The sequence below is a fragment of the Arvicanthis niloticus genome, chromosome 18 (assembly GCF_011762505.2).
Source record: "Arvicanthis niloticus isolate mArvNil1 chromosome 18, mArvNil1.pat.X, whole genome shotgun sequence".
NCBI classification, from domain to species: domain Eukaryota; kingdom Metazoa; phylum Chordata; class Mammalia; order Rodentia; family Muridae; genus Arvicanthis; species Arvicanthis niloticus.
Window position 1 is genome coordinate 32,344,178 of NC_047675.1, and position 24,337 is coordinate 32,368,514.

Genomic DNA, 24,337 nt, shown 5'->3' on the forward strand with positions numbered 1-24,337 from the left:
CAGCTACCAACTTTTTAGGATAGTTTGTTCTTTCTAATTTTTTCAAATGCTAGCACCTTATTTTCTAAAAAACAAGACATATATATTATAGGTTATAAAAATATACCAGTTGGGCTGGAGAGATGGCTCAGCGGTTAAGAGCACTGACTGCTCTTCCAGAGGTCCAGAGTTCAATTCCCAGCAACCACATGGTGACTCACAGCCATCTGTAATGCAATTTATTGCCTTCTTCTGGTGTGTCTGAAGACAGCGACAGTGTACTCATATGCATAAAATAAATCTTTAAAAAAAAAAAGAATACACCAGTCAGGTATGGTGGCATAGGCCTTTAATCCCAGTACTCAGGAGATAGAGGCAGGTGTATCTCTGAATTTGAGGCCTGCCTGGTGTATCTAACAAGTTCTAGGCCAGCTAGGGTTACATAGTGAGACCTTGCCTCCACACCCCAAAATTAATAATAGTAACAATAATGATAATGATAATAATGATAATAATAATAATACTTTTTGGCAAAATTTGCATTGGGCCCTACTACCCAAAATAACTACCTTTCTTGTGTCTCTTTCCAAATATGAGGTCTTACTAATATTTAACCTCTGTGTGTGTGTTTGTGTGCGTGCATGTGTGCCGCGTGTGTATGTTTTTAGCTTTTTGGTTTGTTGTTTTATTCTGTATCATAGTCTTTGTCATTTGAACATGTCTTTTAGTTTCCTTATTTGGGGAGTGTGGCGCATGCAGAAACAGGAGTCTGGCGGGAGCAGAGCGGTGCCCACCTTCTCAGAGTGTCCAAGGCATCAACCTGCCCTGACCATGAAGCTTTCTGGCATGGTTCACCATTCCACACATACTCATGCGACTATAGCTGCTTTATCTTTTCTTCTTGTTTTCCTTATATGTGGGATTTTTAGTAAGGATTGTCACTATTTATTAAAGGTTCACTTGGGCTCAAGAGAACTCAGTGATAGAATAGTTGCCTAACATACTTGATGTTTTTGTTTTGTTGATTGTTTTTTGTTTTTTTCCAGAAAGTTTCTCTGTAGCCCTGGCTATCCTGGAACTCACTCTGTAGACCAGGCTGTCCTTAAACTTACAGAGGTCCACCTACCTCTGTCTCCTGAGTACTGGGATTAAAGGCATGTGCCATCACTGTTCGACTGCTATGGGTTTTTAATCTCTAGTCAGAATCTCTGTAAATCATTTTTACAGTTTAGAATATTTTACTTCTTTTAAAAACTCGATTTAATTCAAAGAAATAAACTATACAAACTGTTGTTTTAAACTTTTGAGAGTGTGTGAAACTGGTATGTGTATGAGTTATTGTAAGTGTAGTGTATGTACTTGTTAGTAGTTAGTGTGTGTATGTGTGTGTGCCTGTCAGGTGTGTGCGCCTGTCAGTGGGCCTCTGCTGTTAGTAGTTTGTGTGTGTGTGTGCCTGTCGGTGGGCCTCTGCTAGTAGTAGTAGTAGTAGTAGTGTGTGTGTGTGTGTGTGTGTGTGTGTGTGTGTGTGTGTAGGCCAGAGGCCAGTCACCTTCCATCTTCACTTTTTAAACATGACCTCTCACTGAGCCTGAAACTCACACTTGACCAGGCTGGCTCACTCAGGGATGCTTCTGCCCTCTCCATCCCCTAGGTTGTAGACAACCAACTGTTCAGCTTTACTGGTGCTGGAGATTCAAACTCATTCCCTCCAGCTGTGCAGCAGCCACTTTACCGGTGAAGCCATCTTCCCCAGCCCCTGTTTTCCCAGCTTTTGTTTCGAACAATTGTAGAATCGCAGAGTAACTGAGAATGAACACTGACCATACCTTTACTTCAGTTTAATTAATAATTGTTAATATTCTCCACATTTGCTGCATCTCTTCCTTGGTTTCCTCTGCTTCCTTTCCTCTCTCACTGCACACAGTTTCTGCTCAGTCAGTTGATAGTAAGTTACAAATGTCTGACAACTTGACTCTTAGATACTTATAAGAACAAAACTGTCCTCATAAGCAAAATACTATCATAACACCTAAGAAAATTAACAGTATACTATTCCATAACATCTAATATGGTTCAAAATAAAATTTCCTTAGTTGTCCCCAAATGTCTTGGATAGCTTTTGGTTTCCTAGTCTAGGATCCAGTTAGATACTATGTATTATATTCGACCTTTCTGGTTTTGAAGCCACTTAGAAGACACAAGGATATTTTGTGTATGTTGAAGCCTTGGATATCTCCCAAGAGGCTCTTAAAACAAGCTTTCCCCTTGGCCACTAGGTCGGTCTTAGTTGTGAGTCAGAGAATTTTTCCTTCAAATGAAAGATGACTCACAGTCCAACAGGTGAAGGAAAGAGCATTGACACTTGTGCAAGCTAGTTTTTTGTCAACTTGACACAGGCTAGGGTCATCTTAAAAGACGAAACCTTGGTTGATAAAATGCCTCCTTACGATCTGTAGGCAGTTTCTTAATTAGCGATTAATGTTGTAGGACCCAGCGTTATGTAATCCCTGGACTGGCAGTCCTGGGCTCTATAAGAAAGCAGACCTGAGCAAGCCAGTAAGCAGCATTCTTCCATGACTTCTGCCTCAGCTCCTGCCTCCAGTTTACTGCCCTGTTTGAGTTTCTCATGATTTCCTACAATGATTATAAGAATGTGGAAGCATAAGCCAAATAAACCCTTTCATTCCCAACTTGCACTTGGCCATGGTGTTTCATTATAGCAGTAGTGACCCTAAGATAGTGCTCTCTGTGAGGAGAGAACAGAGATTGCACTTGTCCCTTCTAAAGCTACGTCAGCGTGGCCCTTGATGTTGTCTTCTAAAGTCAGGAAGGTTCCAGAAAGCTTTTGGGACACTGGCTTCTCTGATTAGATTTTTTTTTTCTTATTCTTGAGGGCCACAGTAGGCACTTATAGTCTATGTGTGTCTCTGTGCAGCTGATAGTGGGCTTTGGGCTGCTGGGTTGGAAGCATTGTCACAGCTTGGTGAAAGCTGTCTCGCTACTCATTTCAGTGGCGGGACCACTGGATGCAGTGTGTGTACTTCCTGCCGCAAGAGGAACCTATTGTGCAGGGCTCCCCCCGATGCCTGGTAGCCCACCATGATGACTACTGTGTGTGGTACAGCCTTCAGAGAACCAGGTATGCCTGTTTGTTGTTGGGGTGGAGGACTGGCCCTCAGAGATTGAATTGATATAAACTTTCTATGGAAAGATCTTGCAGAGATTTGAATGGGCAGATTTATATCAGAACAAAATAAAATAATCAAGGGCTAGTAAGATGATCCTATGGGTAACGGTGCTTGTAGCCAAGTCTGATGACCTGAGTTCAAGCCCCAGAATCCATCATGTAGGAGAGACCCTATTCCACAGAGCTGTTCTCTAACTGCTATATTTGTGTTATGGTACTCCCCAGCCCCACACACAAATAATAATAATTTACAAAGCAAAAGTCTGTGGCAGGATATATCAGTGTGTTTATGTGTATGTAGAAACTAATATGGATTGCTAAGTTCTATTCAAAACAAATATATGAAAAATACAGACTCATAGGGCTCTGTAACCTGTAATGTGCTGATGTCCAGACTCACCTAGAGTCTTGGTGAGACCTGTGCATGTATTTCCTAGGGGCCAGGCTGAATTCTGGTATCCTTATTCCCTGTGCTGTGCCCTCATGACCTTGTAATCTCTGGTTTCCAGTACAGAATATTTTTTAAAAGATTTATTTATTTAGTTTATGTATATGATTATATTGTAGCTGTCTTCAGACACACTGGAAGAGAACATTGGATTCCATTAGTGATGGTGTGAGCCACCATGTGGTTGCTGGGAATTGAACTCAGGACCTCTGGAAGAGCAGTCAGTGCTCTTAACTGCTGAGCCATCTCTCCAGCCCCTCCAGTGTGGAATATTTATCACTTATGTTTGGCTTTTCATCTCCCTGCTCAGGCCTGATGAGAATGACAGTGCCTACCAAGTTCGACCTGTGTGTGACTGTCAGGCTCACTTGCTCTGGAACCGGCCTCGGTTTGGAGAAATCAATGATCAAGACAGAACTGATCAGTATGCCCAAGCCCTGAGGACTGTAAGTGTCCCTCGCTTTGTGTTTGGGTCTCACTCTTCCACTTATGGTGTGTTCTGACATTTTGTCTTGTCTCCTTGTTGATGGACTATCTTCACCTGGCTTCATCTGGAGCAGACACTAGAGAGCCTGAGAGCTTGTCTTGGACTTTCCTTGTTCTCTGCTCTGTGAGAGGTCCACTGGGTGTTCTCTCTTCCCATAAGAGTTCCCCTGAGAGCCTTTCCCCAGTCCAAACTTGTTCTTCTGGATGCTCTTATCTCTGGAGTCACCAGCCCCACCTTCAGCTATACCTCTCCTGTGTTCATCTGTTGTACCTTTCTGAAATTCTCTAATGTGTAAATCTGACCATGGAGCTCTCTGACCTAGGCTTCAGCTTCGGGTCCCCAGGTGTTTAGAAGGAGTCTCCTTGACCCCTTGGAGTTGTATACAGAAATATGTCTGCACATGCATGCATTTTGTGGGGTGAGAAGACTCCAAGTTGCCATAACTTCTTCTCCAGTGGATCTATGACCCATATAGGCACCCCTACCTTTGGGGAGCCACTTGAAAGGTACATGGGCTAGATGAGAAAGAAATTGGCCACCATAGACTAGAAGGTACCTTCCTGCTAGTGGAGCAGGTGTTTAGCTGGGCCTTCTGACTGGGTTGTGGAGGGTCTTTCCTAGCAGTGGGCCCTGGTGGGAAAATGAGTAAGGGGCACAGCGGGTTATGGTGTGTGCTGAGGAGGCAGGCATGATGAGGTAGGGAACAAGAAAGTTTAGCTTGGCAGTGAGGAGGAGACTGGTGTATTCAGAAATCTCTTGGGTCACGAGTGAGTCTCTGAGGTGGTCAAGGGCATTGTTTCTCTTCCCAAGGACCCGGATTTGATCCCTTGGACTCACAGCCACCTGTGACTCCAGTTCTGAGGTCTCTGAAGCCTGTTCTGGCCTCAGTGGTTACAGACCCACATGAAGGCAAAACACTCATACACATAAAATAAAACGTTAAAAAAAAAAAAAATGAAGCCTGTGAGTGGATTTGGGGGAAAGGAAACATGTCTGTTAGCTTGTCAGGAGGGAGTGCCTGGACCAAGGAGCCTGTGCTGATCCTGCCCTTTTCCTGCAGGTGCTGGTGCCAGGCAGCATCTGCCTTTGTGTCAGTGACGGCAGTCTCCTCTCCGTGCTGGCCCATCACCTCGGAGCAGAGCAGGTACTGCTGGGCCTTTCTGCTGGCTTTGTAAGGCTCATTCTTCGCTTTTCAGTCTTTTACTTATTTTTCTTTTCTGGTTTGTTGTTGTTTAGTTTTTTAAAGGCTGGCTCTTTAGTTAGGTCATGGTGTGGTCCAGGCATGGGGTTCTGTGACCAAAGCAGATGCGGCTTTTGTGGGTGTGGTGGGCTTGGTTTGGGTGCTAAGGACATTTACCATTTCCATATATGGTCAGGAACAAGTAATGGCTACACAGCTGCAGCATAGGACTCTGAGTTAGCCACCTTCCAGAGTGAATATCCAGTGTGGTCGGCTCCCAGGGATGGAGTAAGGCCAGCCCGTGTTCTCTTGACAATGTTTTTGTCTTGAGTGTCTACCCTCTTTAACTCCGTCTCCTGTGTTCTCTTCAGGTGTTTACAGTGGAGAGTTCAGTAGCTTCCTATAGACTGATGAAAAGGGTAAGTGACAGTTGTTACGAGATTTACAAAGGGCCTGTTGGGCCTGCCCGTCCAAGTCTGGGATGGGTGACTGCATCACAACCAGGAACTGAGAGAGAGAGAGTCCTGCTTCAAGGCTGCAACTCCTACCTGCTGAGCAGGCCTTTTGGCTTTGGGGCAGAAAGCCAATTAGTAGGATTTTTGTTTGTCTGCTTTTGAGATAGGGTCTCACTAACTTGGGTCTTAACTGCTTTGGCTAGTCTGTAACTCACTGTGTAAAGCAGGCTGGCCTTAAGCTTACAGAGGTCTGCCTGCCTCTGTCTCCCAAATGCTGGGATTAAAGTTGTGCACCACCATGCCAGGCTTCTGGCATCCAGTCAGAAACAAGTGTTTATACTCTGCTTTTAGTTCTTGTAGTTGAAGAAGTTTAGTCTTTTCTCATTTCACATAAGACTAAGAAGCTAACATCTCTGTGTAAACAGAATTGAGTTATTTGTTCCTGGGAGTAACCTACTCTACCACAACTGCGAGACCAATATAGGTCCTGCCTGATAAGATGTCATTTGCTCATGACCTCTTTCATGGTCTGTAGGAGGTCTCCAAAAAGATGTTTCCACAGCAGATAAAGTGGTACCTTAGAGCCATTTGGTCAGAACTCAGTAGAGATGGTAACTTTGAGAGGTGTTATTTTTTAGCTTTCTGTGATGCTGCAGATTGATCCAGGCCTCAAGCATACCAGGCAAGCACTCCACCATAGAACTGTGTATTCTTTCTGCCCAACAGTTGTTTTTCCCTGGTCCAAAACAATGTATGAGTATAAACACAGTTCCATTCTGTCTTTTAAAGATCTTCAAGGTTAACCACTTGGAAGATAAAATTAGTGTCATCAATAAACGGCCTGAGTTGCTAACATCTGCAGACCTGGAGGGTAAGAAGGTAAGGAATGGGACTTCGTGTTGCCCTGGGGCTGTTTGAGTGGGGACAGAGTAGCACAAAGGTGGTCTAAGCCCCACCTTGCTGCTTTGGCTAAAAGCTATGTGATATCGCTCATGTAGCTTGGCCAGTCAAGACCTCACTGGTATGAGGATGGGGGAGAGTTTGTATAAAGCCCTGTGAGTATAGAACTGGGCTCCTGTGCCTCTCATAGGAGAGCAGAATGGTTTGTTGAGGTTCAGGAACACCCTGTACTGCCTCTCCTTTTCTGCTTCACATAAAGTCCTCTTCGGAGTATTCCTGCTCAGATCTTCCTCCCCCTGCCCCCTCAGAACTGCTCACCAGGAACCCTAGGGTTACTAAACACCAGCTCCCTGCAGGCATTTGTTGATTTTGAGACAGGGTTGTTCTTTAAACTAGGTTGACCTCATCCCACAGAGATCTGCCTACATCTGCCTCCTGAGTGCTGGGATTAAAAACCTGTGTCACCATGGCTAGTTATGTTTAACTTCTTGAAGCCATCAAGAGATGGCTCAGCTGTTAAGAGCACTGGCTGCTTGCTCTTCCAGAGGACCTGGGTTCAATCCCCTGCATCCACATGGTGGCTCACAGCTGTCTGTAACTCCAGTTCCATCTCTGTCTGACATTCACACAGACATAGATGCAGGCAAAACACCAATGCACATAAAGAAAAATAAATTAGAAAAAAATAAGAAGCCGCTGCTGCACTGTTGCTGCAGCGTGCGAGGGTTCTGTGTGTGGCTCTCTCCTCTTCAGTGTCACCTTCTTAGTGGGAACACACTCGCTGTCATTGTTGTTTAACTTTGTTTCTTGTTGATAGCCAGTGATGGTAAGCATCTTTTCATGTTCTGCTCAGCTGTGAATAAGTCGTAGTTGAATGTGTGTGAGCCTCTCGCCTGTTTGCTCTCATGCTTTTTATAAAATGACAGCTTGAGATTTATCCACACAGCATACAAATCACTCATTTCAAGTGTATGGGCAAGTGATTGGTAAAGTATGCGGCTATCACCAGATCAACTTAGGGCATTTTTTATTACCCTCAAAGATACTCTTTTTCTATTGGTGGTCACATTCATGTGTTCTCAAGCCCTAGGCCACCGTTTACTTTCTGTCTGTGTGGGTTTGCCTTTTGTGGACAAATAATATATTTGAGATCATACAATACATGGCTCTTTGTAACTGACGTCTTACATTTAACATATTTTCAAAGACCATATACATTGTAGCCTAAGTCAGTTCTTCATCTTTTTAAAATTGTTGTATGGTGCTCCATTGTATGGATAGACCACAGTCCATTTTTCCATTTACCAGCTGATGGACATTTTTACTATTGGTATTTCTTAGCTACTCTGAAGGTTTTAGTACTGGCTATCTTTTTCTCCTCTTCCTTCTCTTCCTCCTCCTCCTCCTCTTCTTTCTTCTCCTTCTTTCTCCTCTTCCTCCTTTTTTTTTTTCTCTCTCTCAATTTTTGCTGAGGGTTTAGAAGATAGGTAAGGTTATAAGTCACTTCTGTGGTGTTCTGGCTAGACTCCAGCTTCCTGTTGGGTAGCGTTGATAAATGATTAAAAGAAGCATCTGATGGTGTTCGGATGTTGAGGGTAGGAGTGAAGGGCAGGAAGTTTCAGGGTCAGCCCCGGTCTGATGTCTGCTGTGTCTGTTGCCTGTCCTCTGCTTCCCATCCTCTGAGGCCTGGAGAGTCTCTGACACTGCCTTAGCTTCCTTGGTTCACACAGCCTGAGTGCTGTAGCATTTCTTAGAGTGTCGCCAGTCACCGTCTCTACTTGCAGTGTTCTGCCTGTATGCCTCACGGTCCTCAGAAGGATCTTTTAAATACATGTTCTCTATCTTTTGAATCCCTGGTTAAAGCTTTTAGGAAGACCTCTTGCCTTCAGGGCAAGTTGAGCCTCCTTAGCTATTTGGGTCCTGGTTGGTCTGGCCTCCCTACACTGGCCTGCCCTCTCATCCTCTCCCGACTTATGCCAAGAAGGCCTTGCTCTTACACCCTTGCTTGGTCTCTGCCCACCTCTTTGACTTCTGACTCTTAGTTATAAATCTTTCTGCTTATTGCACAAATGTTGATTGAAATGTAGTCTGACAGGGTCCACATTTGCTCGAGTTCATTGATGATGACATATTGTTCATCTGGTGTGGATACCCTGGGGTGAAACAGTTGTTTGTGGACTGGTAGAATTCCTTTAGGAAGCCCTCTCTGAAGCCCCTACATGAGCCAACCTCGGCTTCTTTCCAGTGAAGACTTTTCCCTCCCTTGTGTGTGTTGTTTCTCCATTTTGCAGTCCTTTGTGTCTTCAGGAGCATGTTCATTTGTTGACTGACTGAGTGAATGAATGAATGAATGAACGAATGGACAAACAAATGAACAAGCGGATGGACTTGTTCTCATGAAATTGCTGGTGCCCTTCACTTGTTAGCTTCACACTTGACAACACTTGTTCTCCTGTCCTATTGCCAGATCTCCCTCCTCCTGGGTGAACCTTTTTTCACCACCAGCCTGCTGCCGTGGCACAACTTGTACTTCTGGTATGTCCGTACCTCTGTGGACCAGCACCTAGCACCTGGAGCTGTGGTGATGCCCCAGGCTGCCTCACTGCATGCCGTGATTGTGGAGTTCAGGGTAGGTGACCCGGGACTTTACGGAAACACCAAAGCAAAGGAGGGTGGGGAGGCTGTGTGCATGAGTCCTGAGTGCAGAGGGAACAGCTTGGTCCCTGCTGATGGCACTTTCTTTTCTGCATCAGTGGCTGCAGGACAGAATAAAGGAAGGCTGCACTTTTTAAAAGCAGTAATTTGACATATGAAATGGAAATGACTGTGTGTTGTCATTTTACAATTGTGGCTTATCAGAATAATTAAAGACATAAATTAAGTGTTTCAGGAGGCACGCTGTGCAGCTCGCTGCGCTCTTACAGAGAATGGAGGCCGCTGTTGTTAGAGCGTTCCAAGATGGGGACTTCTCTTTTTTATGCAAGAAGGAATTGAAAAGCTTCATTTTAATTCTCTCATCAAAGCAGAAGCACAGTAGTCACTAAGTCATTTGGGGAAAGGCATTTTTTTTTTTATTAAAAGGATTGTGAAGTGCTTTGTACCTGAGATGGAGAGTGAATCACGTTTGATATTCTTGTTAAGAAAATGGCTCTATCTGGAGCCTCGTGGTTCCATCACTTCACTTCTGGGCATTTTTCTGTTATTTACCTGATGGAATTTCCATATGAATCTTGGCTCTCATGACTGAAGAGTGGCTATAGAAAAGGGTGTTTATTCCCAGGCCCGAGGGGCAGGGACAGAAGATGGACTGGCCAGAGCGGGCTTTGGGGCCTCTCTCCTGTTATGCTCCGTTTAGACCCCCAGGCCCAGGGAACTGCTTACAGAATCCTCAGCCTAGGAGTTCTGGTTAATTGTTTCCTCAGGAGGGGACTTAGTGTTATGTCAGTTTACATATTAGACCAGTCTGTTACACAGGCCACTCTGGCTCTTCCATGTCTTTGTTGCTTTTTCCTTGGGGGTCTGTGTCTGGTGTAGAGGAACAGCGAGCTGTGCCTCTGTGTCTGCTTGTTGGTTTGTTGTGTGTCAGCCCTGGCCTGTAACTCACGTTCACAGAGTCCACCTTTGCCTCCCAAGCACTGAGATTAAAGACTTGTATCACCTTGACCAGCATCCCTCCTGACCCATATTCATGTAGCCGTTTATTGTGCCCCAGGTGTGTAACACAGGACTGTTCTGCCTTCACAGGACTTGTGGCGGATCCGGAGTCCTTGTGGTGACTGCGAAGGTTTTGATGTACACATCATGGACGACATGATCAAGGTAAGCAGGCTGTCCAACTTGCTGCTTGTAGCTCCACTTGGAGCTTAGATGAGGTGATTATAATTTCAGCCTAGGATATTCGGCAAGACTGCCTCAAAATGTAAAAAAATTAAAAAACAAACAAAAAAAAAACCCCAAAGGGCTGGAGAGATAGCTCAGCAGTTAGGAGCTCTGGTTGCTCTTCCAGAGGCCCAGGATTAGATTCCCAGCACCCACATGGTGGCACAATCAAATGTAACTCTAGCTCCTGAGAGTATGATATCCTCTTCTGGTCTCCATGGGTATCAGGTGTGTAGCTGGTAAACAGACATACATGTAGACAAAACACCCATACTCATAAACGACAACACCCAAAATCCATGTAATAGAGGGTGCAGGGGACTTAGAATATAGCTTGGTGGTAGTGTACCTGCTCAACATCCGTGCACTCTGAGGTTCAGTCTCTAGTGTCACTGAAAACAGACAGTAGGCAGGCACACAGCTCTGACATACAGCTCACACATCCTGTCCAACCTTTTCACATAACCACAAAACTCTAGTAGGGACCTAGTGTGGGCAGCATGAATGGGGTGTGTGTGGGGGGGGGGAGGGGGGAATGAATGAGAATGAATGAGAGTGAGAGTGAGAGTGTGTCTGGTGAGGCCAGTGTTGCCATTTTGTTTGAGCCACTGTGAGCGTTATCCCAGTCTCATTCCTAGTCCCATGTTCTAACATCTGGATTGAATGTTAGGATCTGAATGTCACTGGACTGCACTCCATCTGCCCTGCTGCTGCTCAGAAGCTTATCTCCTGTTGGAACATCCTTTCCACAGGTGACTGACTGGTCACTTTCTGTGGCAGCTGTTTTCATCCTGGCTACTGTGCTCCAGAGAAGAGGGCGAGGGGTCTGTGAGAGGTCTCTGCAAGGTTGTTTTCTGTAACAGATGAGATGTTGACAGTTCCTGAATGTTCCACTAGAGCTGGGGACCCATAGGACCAGTGTTCCCTGGAAAGAGGACATGATGGCAACAGTGTTGTGTGCCTTTGTAGGGATTGAGTCACAGGATGAACTCACATAAGAAGGCAGGGAGGAAACACATGGGCCCATTCTTATGCTTGGAAAATCATATCCACACAGAGAAAAGAAAATGGAACTCGTAGCTTCTAATTAAATGGACACCTTTCTCCTTTTTGTTAATCACATTTTTCTGTGTGACTATGGGTTGTTTTTTTTTTTTTTTTTTTTTTTTTTTTAACATTTTTAAAGTCAGCCCCATGGGTGTTTTCCAATTATATCTTGCCTTCTCTACAGCAGACTACTGACTGACTGTCCATGCTTCTAGACATCTTTGTGTTGAGACCCTGTTCTGGATGCCTCTGCCACATTTGGGCACTCATCAGGCTTGTATTGGCTCCTCTCATTCTGCCATCCTCTGAGGTGTCATGTCTCTGGTCTCCCTCAGTCTCTTTTCCTAACCCTGCGTAGCTGAGCTGGTTTTGCCAATCTAGTGCCAGGCTAATGGGTCCGTTTCTCCTGAGTGGAGGGTTTGCTCAGTGTTAAGTGCAAGTACTGCTCTTTCAGGGACCCAGACTCAGCTCCCAGCACCCATGTTGGGTGCCTTATATCCACCTGTAACTTCAGCTCCAGGGGAGTCTGACACCTCTTGCCTCTGTGGGAAACACACACACAGGAGTGTGGACACCTCTCCCCAAAGCACACACAAATTAAACTGTTAAAAATAAATCTTGAAGAAGATGGCTGCAGGGTATGGTGGCCCCTGCCTTTAAACCAGTAGGAGGCAGAGGCAGGAAGGTCTCCCAAGAGTTCAAGGCCAGCCTGGTAAATATAGTGAGTTCCGAGGCAGTCAGAGCTTTGTAAAGAGACCCTGTCTCAAAAAAAGAAGGAGGAGGAGGAGGAGGAAGAGGAGGAGAAAGAGGAAGAGTAAGAAGGAAGAAGAAGAGGGATTATTTATGGAGGTAGACATCTCAGGGATTGACCTTGTGCTTTCCCAGGCTGCAGCTCTTCTGCTGGTCTAGACTGGCATCCCCCTGCTGCTGTGCCTTCCCTTGCAGTGCTCTTTCATCAAGTTCCAGGAAGTCTCCAGCCTTGTCAGAGCCTCTCTGGTTTAGCCTCTTACCTCTCCCACTCCTTTGTATCTTACCTTCTCTACAGTGGGTCCCCGACTCTAGTTGAACCTTCTGCCTGGTCTCACTTCATCTAGGCAGTGTCCCCGTCCTGCCTCTGCCCACGTGGCCTCTTCTCACGTAGATACTCGTGCTTTTCCTAGCCACTGGCTTTGTTCACACATTCGTCTCCCTGAGCTTCCAAGCCCCTGTTAGGTGGTATCATGTAGTGGGCAGTGTCAGAGAGAGTGAGTGTGTGTGCCTGTTTTTTTCTCCCAGAAACAAAGACATTTGGTCAAGAGTAGGCATTGCCATTCCTGTTTGAAAAGGCAGCTGAGGTTTGGAGAGACAAAGTGGCTTTCTGATGGACGAACATGAAGGGAGAAGTTGGCTTTTATGACCAGGAGCCCAGTGTTAGTGACAACACGCTGCTCCATGTGACTGCAGTTGCCCAGGAGAATTGGACCACAGAAATGAGGGTGTCCCTGCCTGACTGCAGTTCATCTCCACAGACCCCATATTCTCTTCTCTAGCACTCCCTGGATTTCCGAGAGAGCAGGGAGGCGGAGCCACACCCATTGTGGGAATACCCCTGCAGAAGCCTCTCTGAGCCTCAAGAGATCCTGACTTTTGATTTCCAGCAGCCCATCCCCCAACAACCTATGCAATCCAAGGGCACCATGGAGCTGCGGAGGTGAATGGGAGCTGCAGGGAGCTGTGGGCTGAAGACAGTAGGGGACTTAGCAGTCACACAGTGGTGAAGGACAAAAAGCCTGGAGACTCTTAGCTCCTGGGCCAGAATGTGTTCTTCTATCTGGTCCATCTTTTGCATTATGGGGGAGGGAGTGCTCTCACAGCCTCTGGGCATGTGCTGGTAAAGGAGAACTGGGGTGAGCCTTGCTCACCTTCCCACCTGCAGCCCCTAGTGTCAAGCTGCAAACATGAGTTTAGTTACTATGGTTACCCACTGGCCCATTTTCCTGAATTCTCTTGGGAGTTAAAGCGGGTCAGGATTGGTGACGCTACTTGCTGCAAGGTGTGGGAGACCCCACCCAGCTCTGGCTCCCCTCACAGTAGAGTGCTGTGTCCTGCTAAGGGAGCTGTATTAGAGCTCTGAGAGCTTTTAGCACCAGGGACAAGCAGCAAGGGCAGGGCAGATGCCACTGACCAGGAAGTCTTCATCACCAGCCCCTGGGCGCAGCTGTACTCAGAGGCTTCTGTGCTCAGGCTGTGAGGAATGTACGTTTGAGAGCTGCAGCTGCTCTGGCTCGAGTGTTCTGTCTAGCCTTTACCAACATGAGCAAGGAACAATAAACTCCTGACTGGGAGGGATGGGGCTGTTTGAGGTTCAGAAAAGCAGAAGGGTGTGCTGGTTGGATTCCTCCATGTCTATGTGATTGTTTGGCTCTATATTCCCTCCCAGACCTGGGAAGAGCCATGGGGCTGTCCTGTGGATGGAATATCAGCTGACTCCGGACAGCATGGTCAGCACTGGCCTCATGAACCCTGCAGAAGACAAGGTAGTAGCACGGGCAGCGTGTACTTATTGGGATAAACTGGGGAGAGCTGGCTGATTTCCAGAGAAGTCCAGCGTGTGTCTGCCCTGGAGCCACTTGTACCCCTTGTGCTCTGAATATCCTTGTTGAGGGCAGACAGCTCCAGGTGGCCCAGGTTATTTCCCACTGTTAGTTACATGCGCTGGGAAGGTGGCCTGGGGGCCTGGGACCCTTCCCATCCCTTTGCTGCTCATCATGCAGGGAGATTGCTGCTGGAACCCCCACTGCAAGCAAGCTGTGTACTTCCTCAGCACCACGCTGGATCCCAGAGTGCCTCTGGATGGCCCTCAGTCAGTCAGCTATGCTGTGGAGTTTCACCCCCTCACTGGAGACATCACCATGGAGTTTAGGCTTGCAGACACCTTGAACTGATCTCTTATTCAGAAATAAAATGGCCAACAGGCTGCAGACTCTGAATGGCTTATGGCTCAATGGGGAAGGAAGGCTGAGGAACAGCATCAGGTGTGGCAGGCAGCATTGGCTGGTGAGTGACCTAAGAGTTCCTAACCAACCAGGGAGAACAGGTTGTGACCCTGAGAATCTAGAAAGCCCTGGTGCGGTACAGCTTCTATTCGGCCTGGAGGAGGGCTGAGGAACAGCTTCATTGGGACAAGTGCAGGACTGCCCACTGAGCTGGAACCTGCTTGGCCTGTCTCTGCTTGGAGAATGGCCTTCTAGGGAGTTCCCTGGGGCTTCGTGACCCTTTTAGGGTCTGGTTTGAGATGACTAGGCTGCCCCAAGTAGCTTTACTAAGCCACATTCATAAGCATTTGGTTATCTGGCCTCAGTGCACAACAGCAGGTGCCCGCCACGAGACCCAGATGCCAGGCTGCTCCCGGGCCAGGGAAGAGGCCTCCATCAAGCAGCTCCCTGTGGGAAGCACGGAGAGAACACCAGGACAAGTAGCCTTCTCCTGCCTCATCTGTCTGAAGGCCCTTGCTGTGATGGCCTAACTTTGCTGAAGCAGAAAATGCAGAGATTCCCCAGTTGGCCACAGCCTTGTCCCACCTCTGCCCACTCATGCACTTGCTAATGACCTCTCAGTTCGGAAGCGATCTGGGAGGGCTGAGTCATTGAACCAAGATGGCAGACATAGGCTGTGTGCTCAGTCATTTCCCAAAGTCCCTAGGCTGGAATCAGCTCTGGAAGTCAGCAGGCTCTCCCCAGTTTATCCCAATAAGAACAGAACAAGATGCCAGTCTTGAGCCTCACAGTTTTATTTTCTCCTCATTCTCCGTCCTTCCTTTCAGCACCATAAAGGAAAAATCCACCTCTTTTCAACTTTTTTTTTTTTTTTTTAAAATCAGGCATAAAGATTGTTTTTTCTTCTAGGGAAGAATCGTCTGGATATATATTTGATAATGTTTTACCAAAACCTTGGGTGTCTTACCATATAAAACCCCTAATGTCCCATGAGGATACAATACAGAAAAAAATACAGAAATTAAAAAAGTTTCTTCTTTTTCTTTTAAAACAGTATTTCTAAATCTGAGCAAGTTAATACAATAGTTAAAAAGCATCGATTAATATTCATACTTAAAACTCCAGGTGGTTTTGGACAAGTAAAGATGAATTGAATGGTCCTTCCTAAGCTAATACACTTATCTATCCTTCCCTTGAGAGGTCCTGGGCAGGCAGAGCCAGTTAGGATTCAAGTGATCCCTGTGATTGTCCCTGTGTCAGCCGTAGATGTTACAGAGTCTGGAATCTGGCAATGTCTCTTCTTTTTTAAAAGCTGAAATAGAAAGGCTTGACAGTACACAAGCCCTGAGTCCACAGGCAAACAAACCACAGTGAAATGTGTGGCAGATGGTCATGGCCTCAGTGCTGAGATGTGTAGGGGACCTGAGGGCAGGCTGTCCTTCCTCTGGACTCCAGAACCTGACTGTAGAGGTGACCTTGTAATAACAGAGGCACAGGGCAGTACAACTTGCCAAAGGCCACCCTGGGAGTTGGGAAGGAGAGAAGGATGTGGCTCTGACTCCAACCGTTTCACCCCAACCCCAGGCTTAGGGACCCTGGCCTTGGCATCGGCCTCCTTGTGCACAGTGCCATTGGTTTAAGGATTGGGCCTGCCCACTGGTACCTTGAATGAATAGAATCCTTTCATGCCACGAGGGCTTCCCAGATTCCTAGGAGGCCAGGCCCTGGCAGAATAGGGGCACAGCAGAGAACCCAGCAAGGCTGTCCTAGCTCTGGACACGGGAACACAGGCAGGGTTCTCTAGGCCAAGAGGTTAAGAGGCCAGTGTCACCAGCTGCTATACATGCCCTAATACCAAGCTGCCCAAACTCTGAAAGACCGCCACTCAGCACAGGGCCTGACATCTGTTAAATGTGTGCCCCTCTGGATCCCTCCTGCTGCTTAGTGGGTGACAAGGCACAGCTTCAGGGCACCAGCATTTTAGAGGTCCCAACAGCAAGGGACTGATGCTCCCTCCATTGTCACCAGGCAGAGTTGGCCTTGAGCCAGGCCAGAGCACTTAGAACAGACCATCGGGGATATCAAAACAGTCCCTCAAATTAGTAGCTCAGCAGCCTGAGACAGACATCTCCCTTTGTAGTCAGGGATCGGCCTCTGTTCTCTGAAGGTAGGTCAGCAGAGTCAGTGAGCTCTTGGGCACCTGAGCAGGACCAGGTGGAGAGCAGTGGGCTTCTAGCAGCCCTACTGTGCTGAGCTTGGGCTGACTCTAGTCACACAGTGGCAAGAGTGGCTTCTGGATGCTGTCTGGATCAGCCCTGCTCTGGACAAGCAGTGGCTGGTGGCTGGCCACCTGAGCTTGCAGTGGGGAAGAAGCCATTCTCTATATCTTAGTTTCCTGCCACTTCATCTAGGGTAGCCACTGAGGAAGGATGGGCCTGGGAGGCCAGAGGTGCAGCCTGGCTTGGGGGCAGGCAAGTGGTTCCTGAGCTCAGCCAAACATGGATGAGGGAAGTCCTCAGGAAGAGGCTAACCCAAGGGGCCCTGGAGAAAAGGACGTGTTGGGTAGGAGAGAAGAAACTACGAACCTATCGTTTTCAAAATCAGAACCCTTATGTTCTGGGTCCCCTTTGTGTACAAAAGTGATGCCCTCTTGGATTTCCTGTTAGGGCCCCACAGCTGGTGTCAGTCTCCTACAGGAGCTGCTGGGGTGGCCAGAGCCAGCTGGACCCTGCTGTGTGGGCTAGGGAAGAGCACAGTTCTACCCAGTGACTTACAGACCCTAAGTGAAGGGTGATTTTGTGTTTAACGTTTTCTGTTTTCTTCTTAAAATGTAATCGCCCTTGAATGCAAGACCCTGGGAAGAGCCCTGGGCTGGCAGGTAACGACAGCAGTCAGTCACTCCCCACCAAGCCGGAGAGGGGAAGCTGGCAGCTGTGCCCAGGAAGTGCTTCTTTGGCTGGTTCTGGTTGTGTTTTTGTGTTTTGAGTTTGGCCTTAGGTGAGGCCCGAGCAAGGGGTCTGGGTGCTACAGTGTGGCACATGGCATGCGGGCAGCGGGCATGCGAGGGTGCAGGCATGCGAGACAACATTGGCAGCAGACAAAAGTAATGAACCCTGGACAAAGCTTGAGAAGAGATACAAAGAGTACATAAACCCGGTCCTCATATTAACCCTTGGGTTACAAACTATGTTGTGCTGTGTATTTCTGTAGAAAATCGTGACTGGAAAGAATGGCACTGGTCAGGCAGCCAGGGGCTCCCAGGCTGACCTGAGTCCTCTGTTCGCAGAGATGGCCCAGAGGCACAGAGCAGCCTGGCTTCCAGGCTTGCAGGGGATTGATGGGCTCGTCTTCCCTGTCCCCTGCCTTCCTTCCCCCAGCACTAGGTGCTCAATGGAGGGCACAGCCCAGACACGAACTGTGGCGTGCAGGGCTGGCAGAGGCCCCACTGCTCCAGATCAGTGGCATGGCTGGTCTATGCCTCCTCTTCCCCTGAAGACACCATCAGCCGCATGGCCACGGGGAGGTGGTCGGTCAGGCCGGACAGCTGGGTGATAAAACTGAATTCTTCCACCTCCTAGATTGGGGAAAAGAGGTGGAAACATTCTGATTAGATCCAGAGAGAGGGTGCCCTGTGAAGGGGAGTCCTGGGTTGGGAGGTTCCAGATGTAGGCTAAGTGGGCTAGGGTTGTACTGAAGATTTCAGCTGTGGAAATGGTGGATTTCATTTTAAGGGAGCATGGACTGGGGATTGGGCCAGCCTCAACTCACAGCCTTCCAGTCAGGGCACAGCCCCTCCTCAGCGTGCAGCATGTAGTCGATGCGGCGGCCATTGCCCTTCAGCAGGTCCTTCCGTCCCTTCTGCCCAGCCCCGGGGCTCTTGCTGGTGGGGAAGGCCAGATACTCCCTGCGGCCTTCCTCGCTCTCCAAGACCCTGTCATGCGGAAAGGAAACAAACTAAAGTCCTAAAGTCCGTGCCAGCCCTGGCCTGTGGAGCCATACTCTCCATAATGTATGAAGGGGAGACCAAACCTCTGGGTTTTAGACCTGCCTGTCTTCCAGCATCCATCACAGGTTGCCTCAGGCTAGCCAGTTTCCTGGTCCCTTTCTGTACTCTTGATACTAGTCATGACGTTCCTGGCTTGTGGTTGTATTGGGAACACCCTCTCCCAATCTCCTCTTTTGAGCCAAAAGCAGCTTGTTTGAACCTCAGGGGCCTCCTTTTCTGGAAGCCCCAAGACTAAGATTGGCAGAGGCTACTGGAACCAGGAAGGGACTCCATTGGGGGTTTCTGCTATTTTATGAGTGTGTCCTTAAGAAACAGTCACTGTCAGCTTGTCACCAAACTTCTGAGTGGTATTTCCTTTGTAAAATGAGTTGTTGCTATGGCCCCTGGTTTGGGGGAGTGGGCTGAGAGCCAGGAAACTCATGGGGTGTCTACATGCCTAACACAGTTCCTTCTAGCTTTTCCCTTGAGAGCCCAAGCAACTCTGGAAGAGCTGAGGAGCCCTGCAGGCCATTACCAAGAGCAGGTTCAGGCCAGGGACTGGCATGGGAGACACTCACTGCGCAGGCCTCCAGGTGGTTAACACTAGATAGATTTAAGTGCCTGGAGCGACCAGGCTGGTAAACACGGTTTTCTACAGGTTTTTATCAGCCTTAAGATAAATACACTAATGACATTCAGAGATTGTTAACGGCTCAAAGATATAATCCATTACTGTCTTTTGCTTTGATGATTAATTCTAGCATCAGTGATCTAAGAGTTACTAATAGTCATTTTTTAATCATCATCTCATGAAAAGATAATACGCTCAGCATAGGATGATGTTTCAAATTTAGTCTATAATCTAATTAATTGGCTCAAATTAGCTGCAAGGAGCCATGGCAGTGGCTCTGTACATTGTCGGGCTGTGAATTATAAATCCATTCTGCTATCGGCCCTTCCACTGGGTCCTTTAAAGAAGCCTCACTGGGTTCAGGATGGAGCTGGTCAGGTAGAGCTGCCTTTCAGGACAGCGTGTGTGCTCCCCACGAATGTTAATTTGTCTGGTAGGCAGGTAGAGGCCATGGGCTCCCTTCTCCACATACACCTTACCCAGCAGCTCTCTAGGGCTTGGCCGTCAACCTGATCGTGGAAATTCTGGCTTCTTTTCCTGTATGAGCTATACTCAACAAGACCCTTTTCTAACCTGAGTCTAGATCCTGACTGCTGGCGTAGGATTGTCCCTTCCAGACTCTGTAAGCCTCTGAAATGTCTAGTTATGAGGGTGATGACAGCTTCCACCCAGCTGCTCTCTCTCTTCTGTGGAAGGGCTTCCTGACACACAAAAGCCCTTAGTGGCTTGAGTAAATTGGCCTTCCAGGAACCTGCCCAGTCCCCATCTCTGCAGTCTAGTAAGGGCTTGATTCCTTGTTAAGACCTGGGAGCTGGTTAGGATCCGAGTCCCTGCCACCCTTCAGCAGCAAGGGCGCTTACTTTTGAAGATTGTCTGGGGTACACACATCCTCATCATAGAGACCATTTGTGTCCAGCAGGGTGCCTGGGAGTGAACAAAGGAGGAGAGTGGTGACTGAAGCAGGGTCTCGCCAGCCTCAAGGGCGGCCTCCAGGACCTTAGCACCCCCCCCCTCCGCAGTAGAGCCCATAGTAAGCCCAGGCCCCTGCTTACCAATGGCCCAAGGCTTTTCCTCCCCAGGCCCCAGGCGGCAGGGGTCCTTGTAGCGAGTAAACAGTGAGTGCTGCTGCTCCAGTTTGTCATCTGTGTGGGAGGAATGGAGAGAGGAATGCTATGTGGCCTGAGGCACCTGCTGTCGCCTGGTTCCTGCCAGTTACTCCTGCCGTATGCCACTAGGTTTCTATCTTAGGAAGCAGTCTAGGTTTATGGTTCTTTCAATGGGCTCATAGTTGGCACTGTGGTTCATTTGTCACTGGTTCTCTGTATCCTCAGGATGTGCTCCACACTCTGATCTTTGTCCTCTGAGCCTTCCCACAGTCCCTGGTAAATTGTTTGTGGGGCCTGGGTAATGCTGCAGCCAGGACTCTACAGATCTGGACATCTGGCTCTTGGGGAGGAGTGGATAACACATGGCTCAGGAACCACGTGTCCTGCCAACTCACTGGACCAGTAAAGTCTTTCTTTGACACACACCCTGGCCCCCTTCCCCCCCCCCCCCGGGCTAGAAGGAAGAGTGCTGAGTTAGGGTTCCTAGTAGGAGCCCCTCTGAAAGCCTCTTCCTATATGTGTTATGCCAAGAGGGCCATGACCAAAACACAGACACCTGTGCTGGAGCAGGAGTTTCTACGTTGGGTGTGATAGCCTTGGTGTCCCACAGAAGAAAGTCATTCTGTGTTGGTGACTGTGTGTCTCATGGTGGGAACTGCATTCTCCTTGCCCATCCTGGAGTTGCCACTGTTGTTGATTGATGGCTCCCCTGGCCATGAAAGGTTATAACGGCTTTTACCTGCTGCCACCAGGTGAGGGCACCATCCTGGATTCCAGGTGAGACCTTGAGCTTTCCTGCTCTAAGGGTGAGGCCTGAACTCACAGGCTCCTTGAGGGCTGTAGCTCCTGCCAGAGCATCAGAACCATGAGGCTCGCAGCCCAAGCAAGGCTCAACACTACTCCTACCTCAGAGGAAGTCTTTGTAAGAATAGATTTAAACCAGGTGTTCAAAACTTCGCAGATGATTGACTTTTCTATCCTAAAAGGTTTGATTGCTGTTTATTTCTTGAAACAAGGGCTCATGTAGCCCGAGCTGGCCTAGAAATCACTATGTAGACCAGGTTAGTCTTAAGCTTGCAGCAGTCCTCCTGCCTCTACCTCCCATGAACTGAGACTTCGGGCAATGGGCCACCATACCTAGCATAGCTCAGTAGTCTAAGCCAGTAGCTTTTTGTATTTAAAATATTTATGAGTATGTGTATGTTCGTGTGTGTGTGTGTGTATGTGTGTGTGTGTGTGTGTGTGTGAGAGAGAGAGAGAGAGAGAGAGAGAGAGAGAGAGAGAGAGAAAGAAAGAAAGAGAACATGTGTCACAGCAAACATTGGAGGTCACAGGACAGTTTTTGTGAAGGTCATCCGGTCAGTGCTTTTGCCTGCTGAGCCAGCTTTTAAATATTTTTTTATCCATTTTATTTCACATATATGGCTGTTTTGCCTGCATGTATGTCTATGTACTGCTGTGTCTACAGAGGCCAAGAGATGGCACTGACTTCCCTGAAACTGAAGTTACAGACAGTTGTGAGTGACCATGTTAGTGGTAGGTATTGAACCCGGGTCCTCTGCAAGAGCAGCCAGTGCTCTTAGCCACCGAGCTACCACTGAGCCATTTTCCTGGCCTAGTTTAAGCCAGTATTATTGGAAGAGTCTCTCTTGCCCTGGGTCCATTTTGGGGGCATCTCTTTGTGTCCAGCCAGAGGCCCCTGCTTCTTTGGCAGTGTATGTGTTGTCACTATGCTAGGACTTCAGTGTGGGACAGACACATCAGTCTTACTAAATTTCCCACATAGAATACATGAGGACTAAAAGTTCTTCAAGCTACCTAACTATGGCCTGTGACTGTGCCTGGAGCCTGTGTTCTGCCTGGAGCTTCAGAGCTGAGAGGGAAAGAGTGAGGCCTCACCAGAAGAGCAGTTATCAAAGTTCAAATCTCCACAGATGACGTCAAACACCACCAGCTCCTCGGGGTTGGCCGTGCTGGTCGAGGAGGTAGATTTTCGGAAATCAGCCAGCCAGTCCTGAAGCAGGTCCAGCTGCTCACACCGGATGGCACTGTCCTCTGAAGACAGGATAGAGACCAGACTGTGAAGCCTGATCAGGTCCCAGATATTGAACCCATACCCAGAAACCCCCAGGCTGTGGCCTACCTGGTGGGGCATGCAGGTGTGTGCAGGCGATGTACCCAACAATTCTTTGGTCCTGAGGTGTGCTTCCCACCTGCACCTGGGGGGAGGCAGGGTGTCAGTACTGCTATTAGACGGCCATTGTTGCTGTAAGTGCAAAGGGACTCTGGCAACACCCAAAGCCTTTTGCTCAAACTGTCCCCACCCTGCTCTGCCAGACTCCTGGCTAGACTCTGGCTAGTGCCCAAGTGGAGGCAGGGCATGCTCCGCTTCCAGAAGTTCTGGCTGGTTATAGAGGCAAATTCGTAAAGAAAACAGCAGGCTGTGATGTCACATGGTTATCAGCACTCTGTGCAAGGATTTATGGGGGAAGGAGGGAACTCAGCAGGTCACAGGCAAGTCCCTGGCATTGCCAGGTACTGGAACATCCAGCTACGTGACTTTCAGGTTTTTTGTTTTGAGCCAGAATCTTGGTATGTAGCCCTGGCTGGCCCGGAAACTTACATGAATCAGGATGACCTCAAACTTACAGCAGTCCTCCTGCCTCTGGCTCTCATGTGCAAGGATCACAGGTGTGTGCCATCATGCCCAATCTAACCTTCAGTCTTTTATTATCATTATCATCAGTGTGCAGCCCCACCCCCAGTTTTCCACAGAAGCCAGAATTAGGTGCCTAATGTGGGTGCTTGGATTTCTAACTCTGGTCCTTATGTAAAGCAATATATCCTCTCAACCGCCTTTTAGTCTCATCTACTCTGTGACTCTTTCCTTCCTCCTCTGACCACACTCTCAACCTGACCTCCTATCGCCCCTCCAATTTGAATTCAAAGCCACAACCCATTGAGGGGCCTTGGACAGCCTCCTGCTAGTATGTCTTTAAGGCCCATCTGGCTGTATGGTTCATTACTTCATAAATTTTATGGGAGATGGTCTTCTGCAGTCCCTCAGTCTTAGACCAGAGTTCTAGCCTGTGTCCCCTGTTCTGGGCCCCTGACATGGGCCGGACCCTCCTGCTCCCACAGTGACACCTTCATGCCTCCACTTCTCCACCCTGACCTCTTTTTCACTAGGGAGCGTTACATTGGGTGGGCCTGGCTCGTCAGGCAGGTGACTTTGGCAGGCCATCTCGAATTCTGGCTTCATAAGAATGGGCATCTTAATTGTATGTCCCAAAAACAACACAGCTGCTCCTCCATGTGTGTAACCCAAGAATGAGCGTTTGTCAGTGCTGTAGCTCTGGAGGGAAGAGAATACACAGCCCCTCCCCTCCTGACCCCTTATCATTAGCTGCTGGAGTCCTTCACCGGCATACTCCTCAGGAACTATTGTGGGCACCTTGCCTCAGAATCTATATCAATAACACATATTTCTGTGTGAGCACCAGCTGCCCTCCCCAGACTTTATTAAACCATTCCAGTTGGGTTTCCTGTGTTGGTGAGCCCTCAGACCCAGGTGTTTCCCAGGGAGGTGGACCACAAGCCAAGCTTTATTCTCAGTGACCAAGGACACAGCAGTGGCCTCTCAATGTTCTGTTGCTGCTGAACTTGAGTGGATCTTCTTCCCTATGTGGCTTCCTCAGCTCTGTCCCCTGGATTTCTCCAACTCCACCTTCCTCCCCCAGCATGCATGCCAGTCTTCCTCCATGCCTCTGTCTGGCTATTTGATAACAGGCTCTCTTGCTGGACTTAAGGCTGTTTCTAACTTACACGTTCAGTTCTTGTCCATATACCAGCCCCATAGTGCAGCCATCTCGCACCTGTTCTGGGAATTAGTCTGGTAAAATTATGGACCACTGTTACTTCTTGTTATAAAAGCACATGTTTAAGAATGCAGTACTCAAGGCAGCCCATGGCACACACACACAAACACACACACACACACCATGTGTTCCTCAGGCAACAAGTTTCTCCCACTGTAATCTTAAGCCATGGACACTTAAGCTTAGCCCTTCCTCATATG

At 48.1% G+C, this 24,337-nt stretch overlaps 2 protein-coding genes across 12 annotated transcripts in view; one reads left to right on the top strand and one right to left on the bottom strand.

Annotated features, from left to right (window-relative positions):
- The window catches only part of Prmt7 (protein arginine methyltransferase 7), a 44,075-nt gene extending 29,544 nt beyond the window's left edge, over window positions 1–14,531 (top strand). Inside the window, exons 9-18 of one of the 2 annotated variants that reach the window (XM_034522307.2) lie at window positions 2,991–3,118; window positions 3,925–4,060; window positions 5,162–5,245; window positions 5,653–5,700; window positions 6,526–6,615; window positions 9,104–9,265; window positions 10,381–10,455; window positions 13,092–13,252; window positions 13,982–14,078; window positions 14,316–14,531. In XM_034522307.2, coding sequence (XP_034378198.1) covers window positions 2,991–3,118; window positions 3,925–4,060; window positions 5,162–5,245; window positions 5,653–5,700; window positions 6,526–6,615; window positions 9,104–9,265; window positions 10,381–10,455; window positions 13,092–13,252; window positions 13,982–14,078; window positions 14,316–14,486 — 1,152 coding nt within the window. In that variant the 3' untranslated portion in view covers window positions 14,487–14,531. Of the gene's footprint in view, window positions 1–2,990; window positions 3,119–3,924; window positions 4,061–5,161; window positions 5,246–5,652; window positions 5,701–6,525; window positions 6,616–9,103; window positions 9,266–10,380; window positions 10,456–11,185; window positions 11,633–13,091; window positions 13,253–13,981; window positions 14,079–14,315 lie in introns of those variants that run through there. The other variant, XM_076915821.1, reaches the window with a different exon arrangement.
- A 784-nt stretch (window positions 14,532–15,315) lies between these two features.
- Window positions 15,316–24,337, bottom strand: part of Smpd3 (sphingomyelin phosphodiesterase 3) — an 82,928-nt gene continuing 73,906 nt past the window's right edge. For all 10 annotated transcript variants that reach the window (XM_034522309.2, XM_076915825.1, XM_076915830.1 and 7 more), the window contains 6 exons: window positions 22,403–22,478; window positions 22,159–22,314; window positions 20,206–20,295; window positions 20,014–20,077; window positions 18,306–18,468; window positions 15,316–18,111 (listed from right to left, as the gene is read on the bottom strand). In XM_034522309.2, coding sequence (XP_034378200.1) covers window positions 18,010–18,111; window positions 18,306–18,468; window positions 20,014–20,077; window positions 20,206–20,295; window positions 22,159–22,314; window positions 22,403–22,478 — 651 coding nt within the window. In that variant the 3' untranslated portion in view covers window positions 15,316–18,009. The remainder of the gene's footprint in view (window positions 18,112–18,305; window positions 18,469–20,013; window positions 20,078–20,205; window positions 20,296–22,158; window positions 22,315–22,402; window positions 22,479–24,337) is intronic.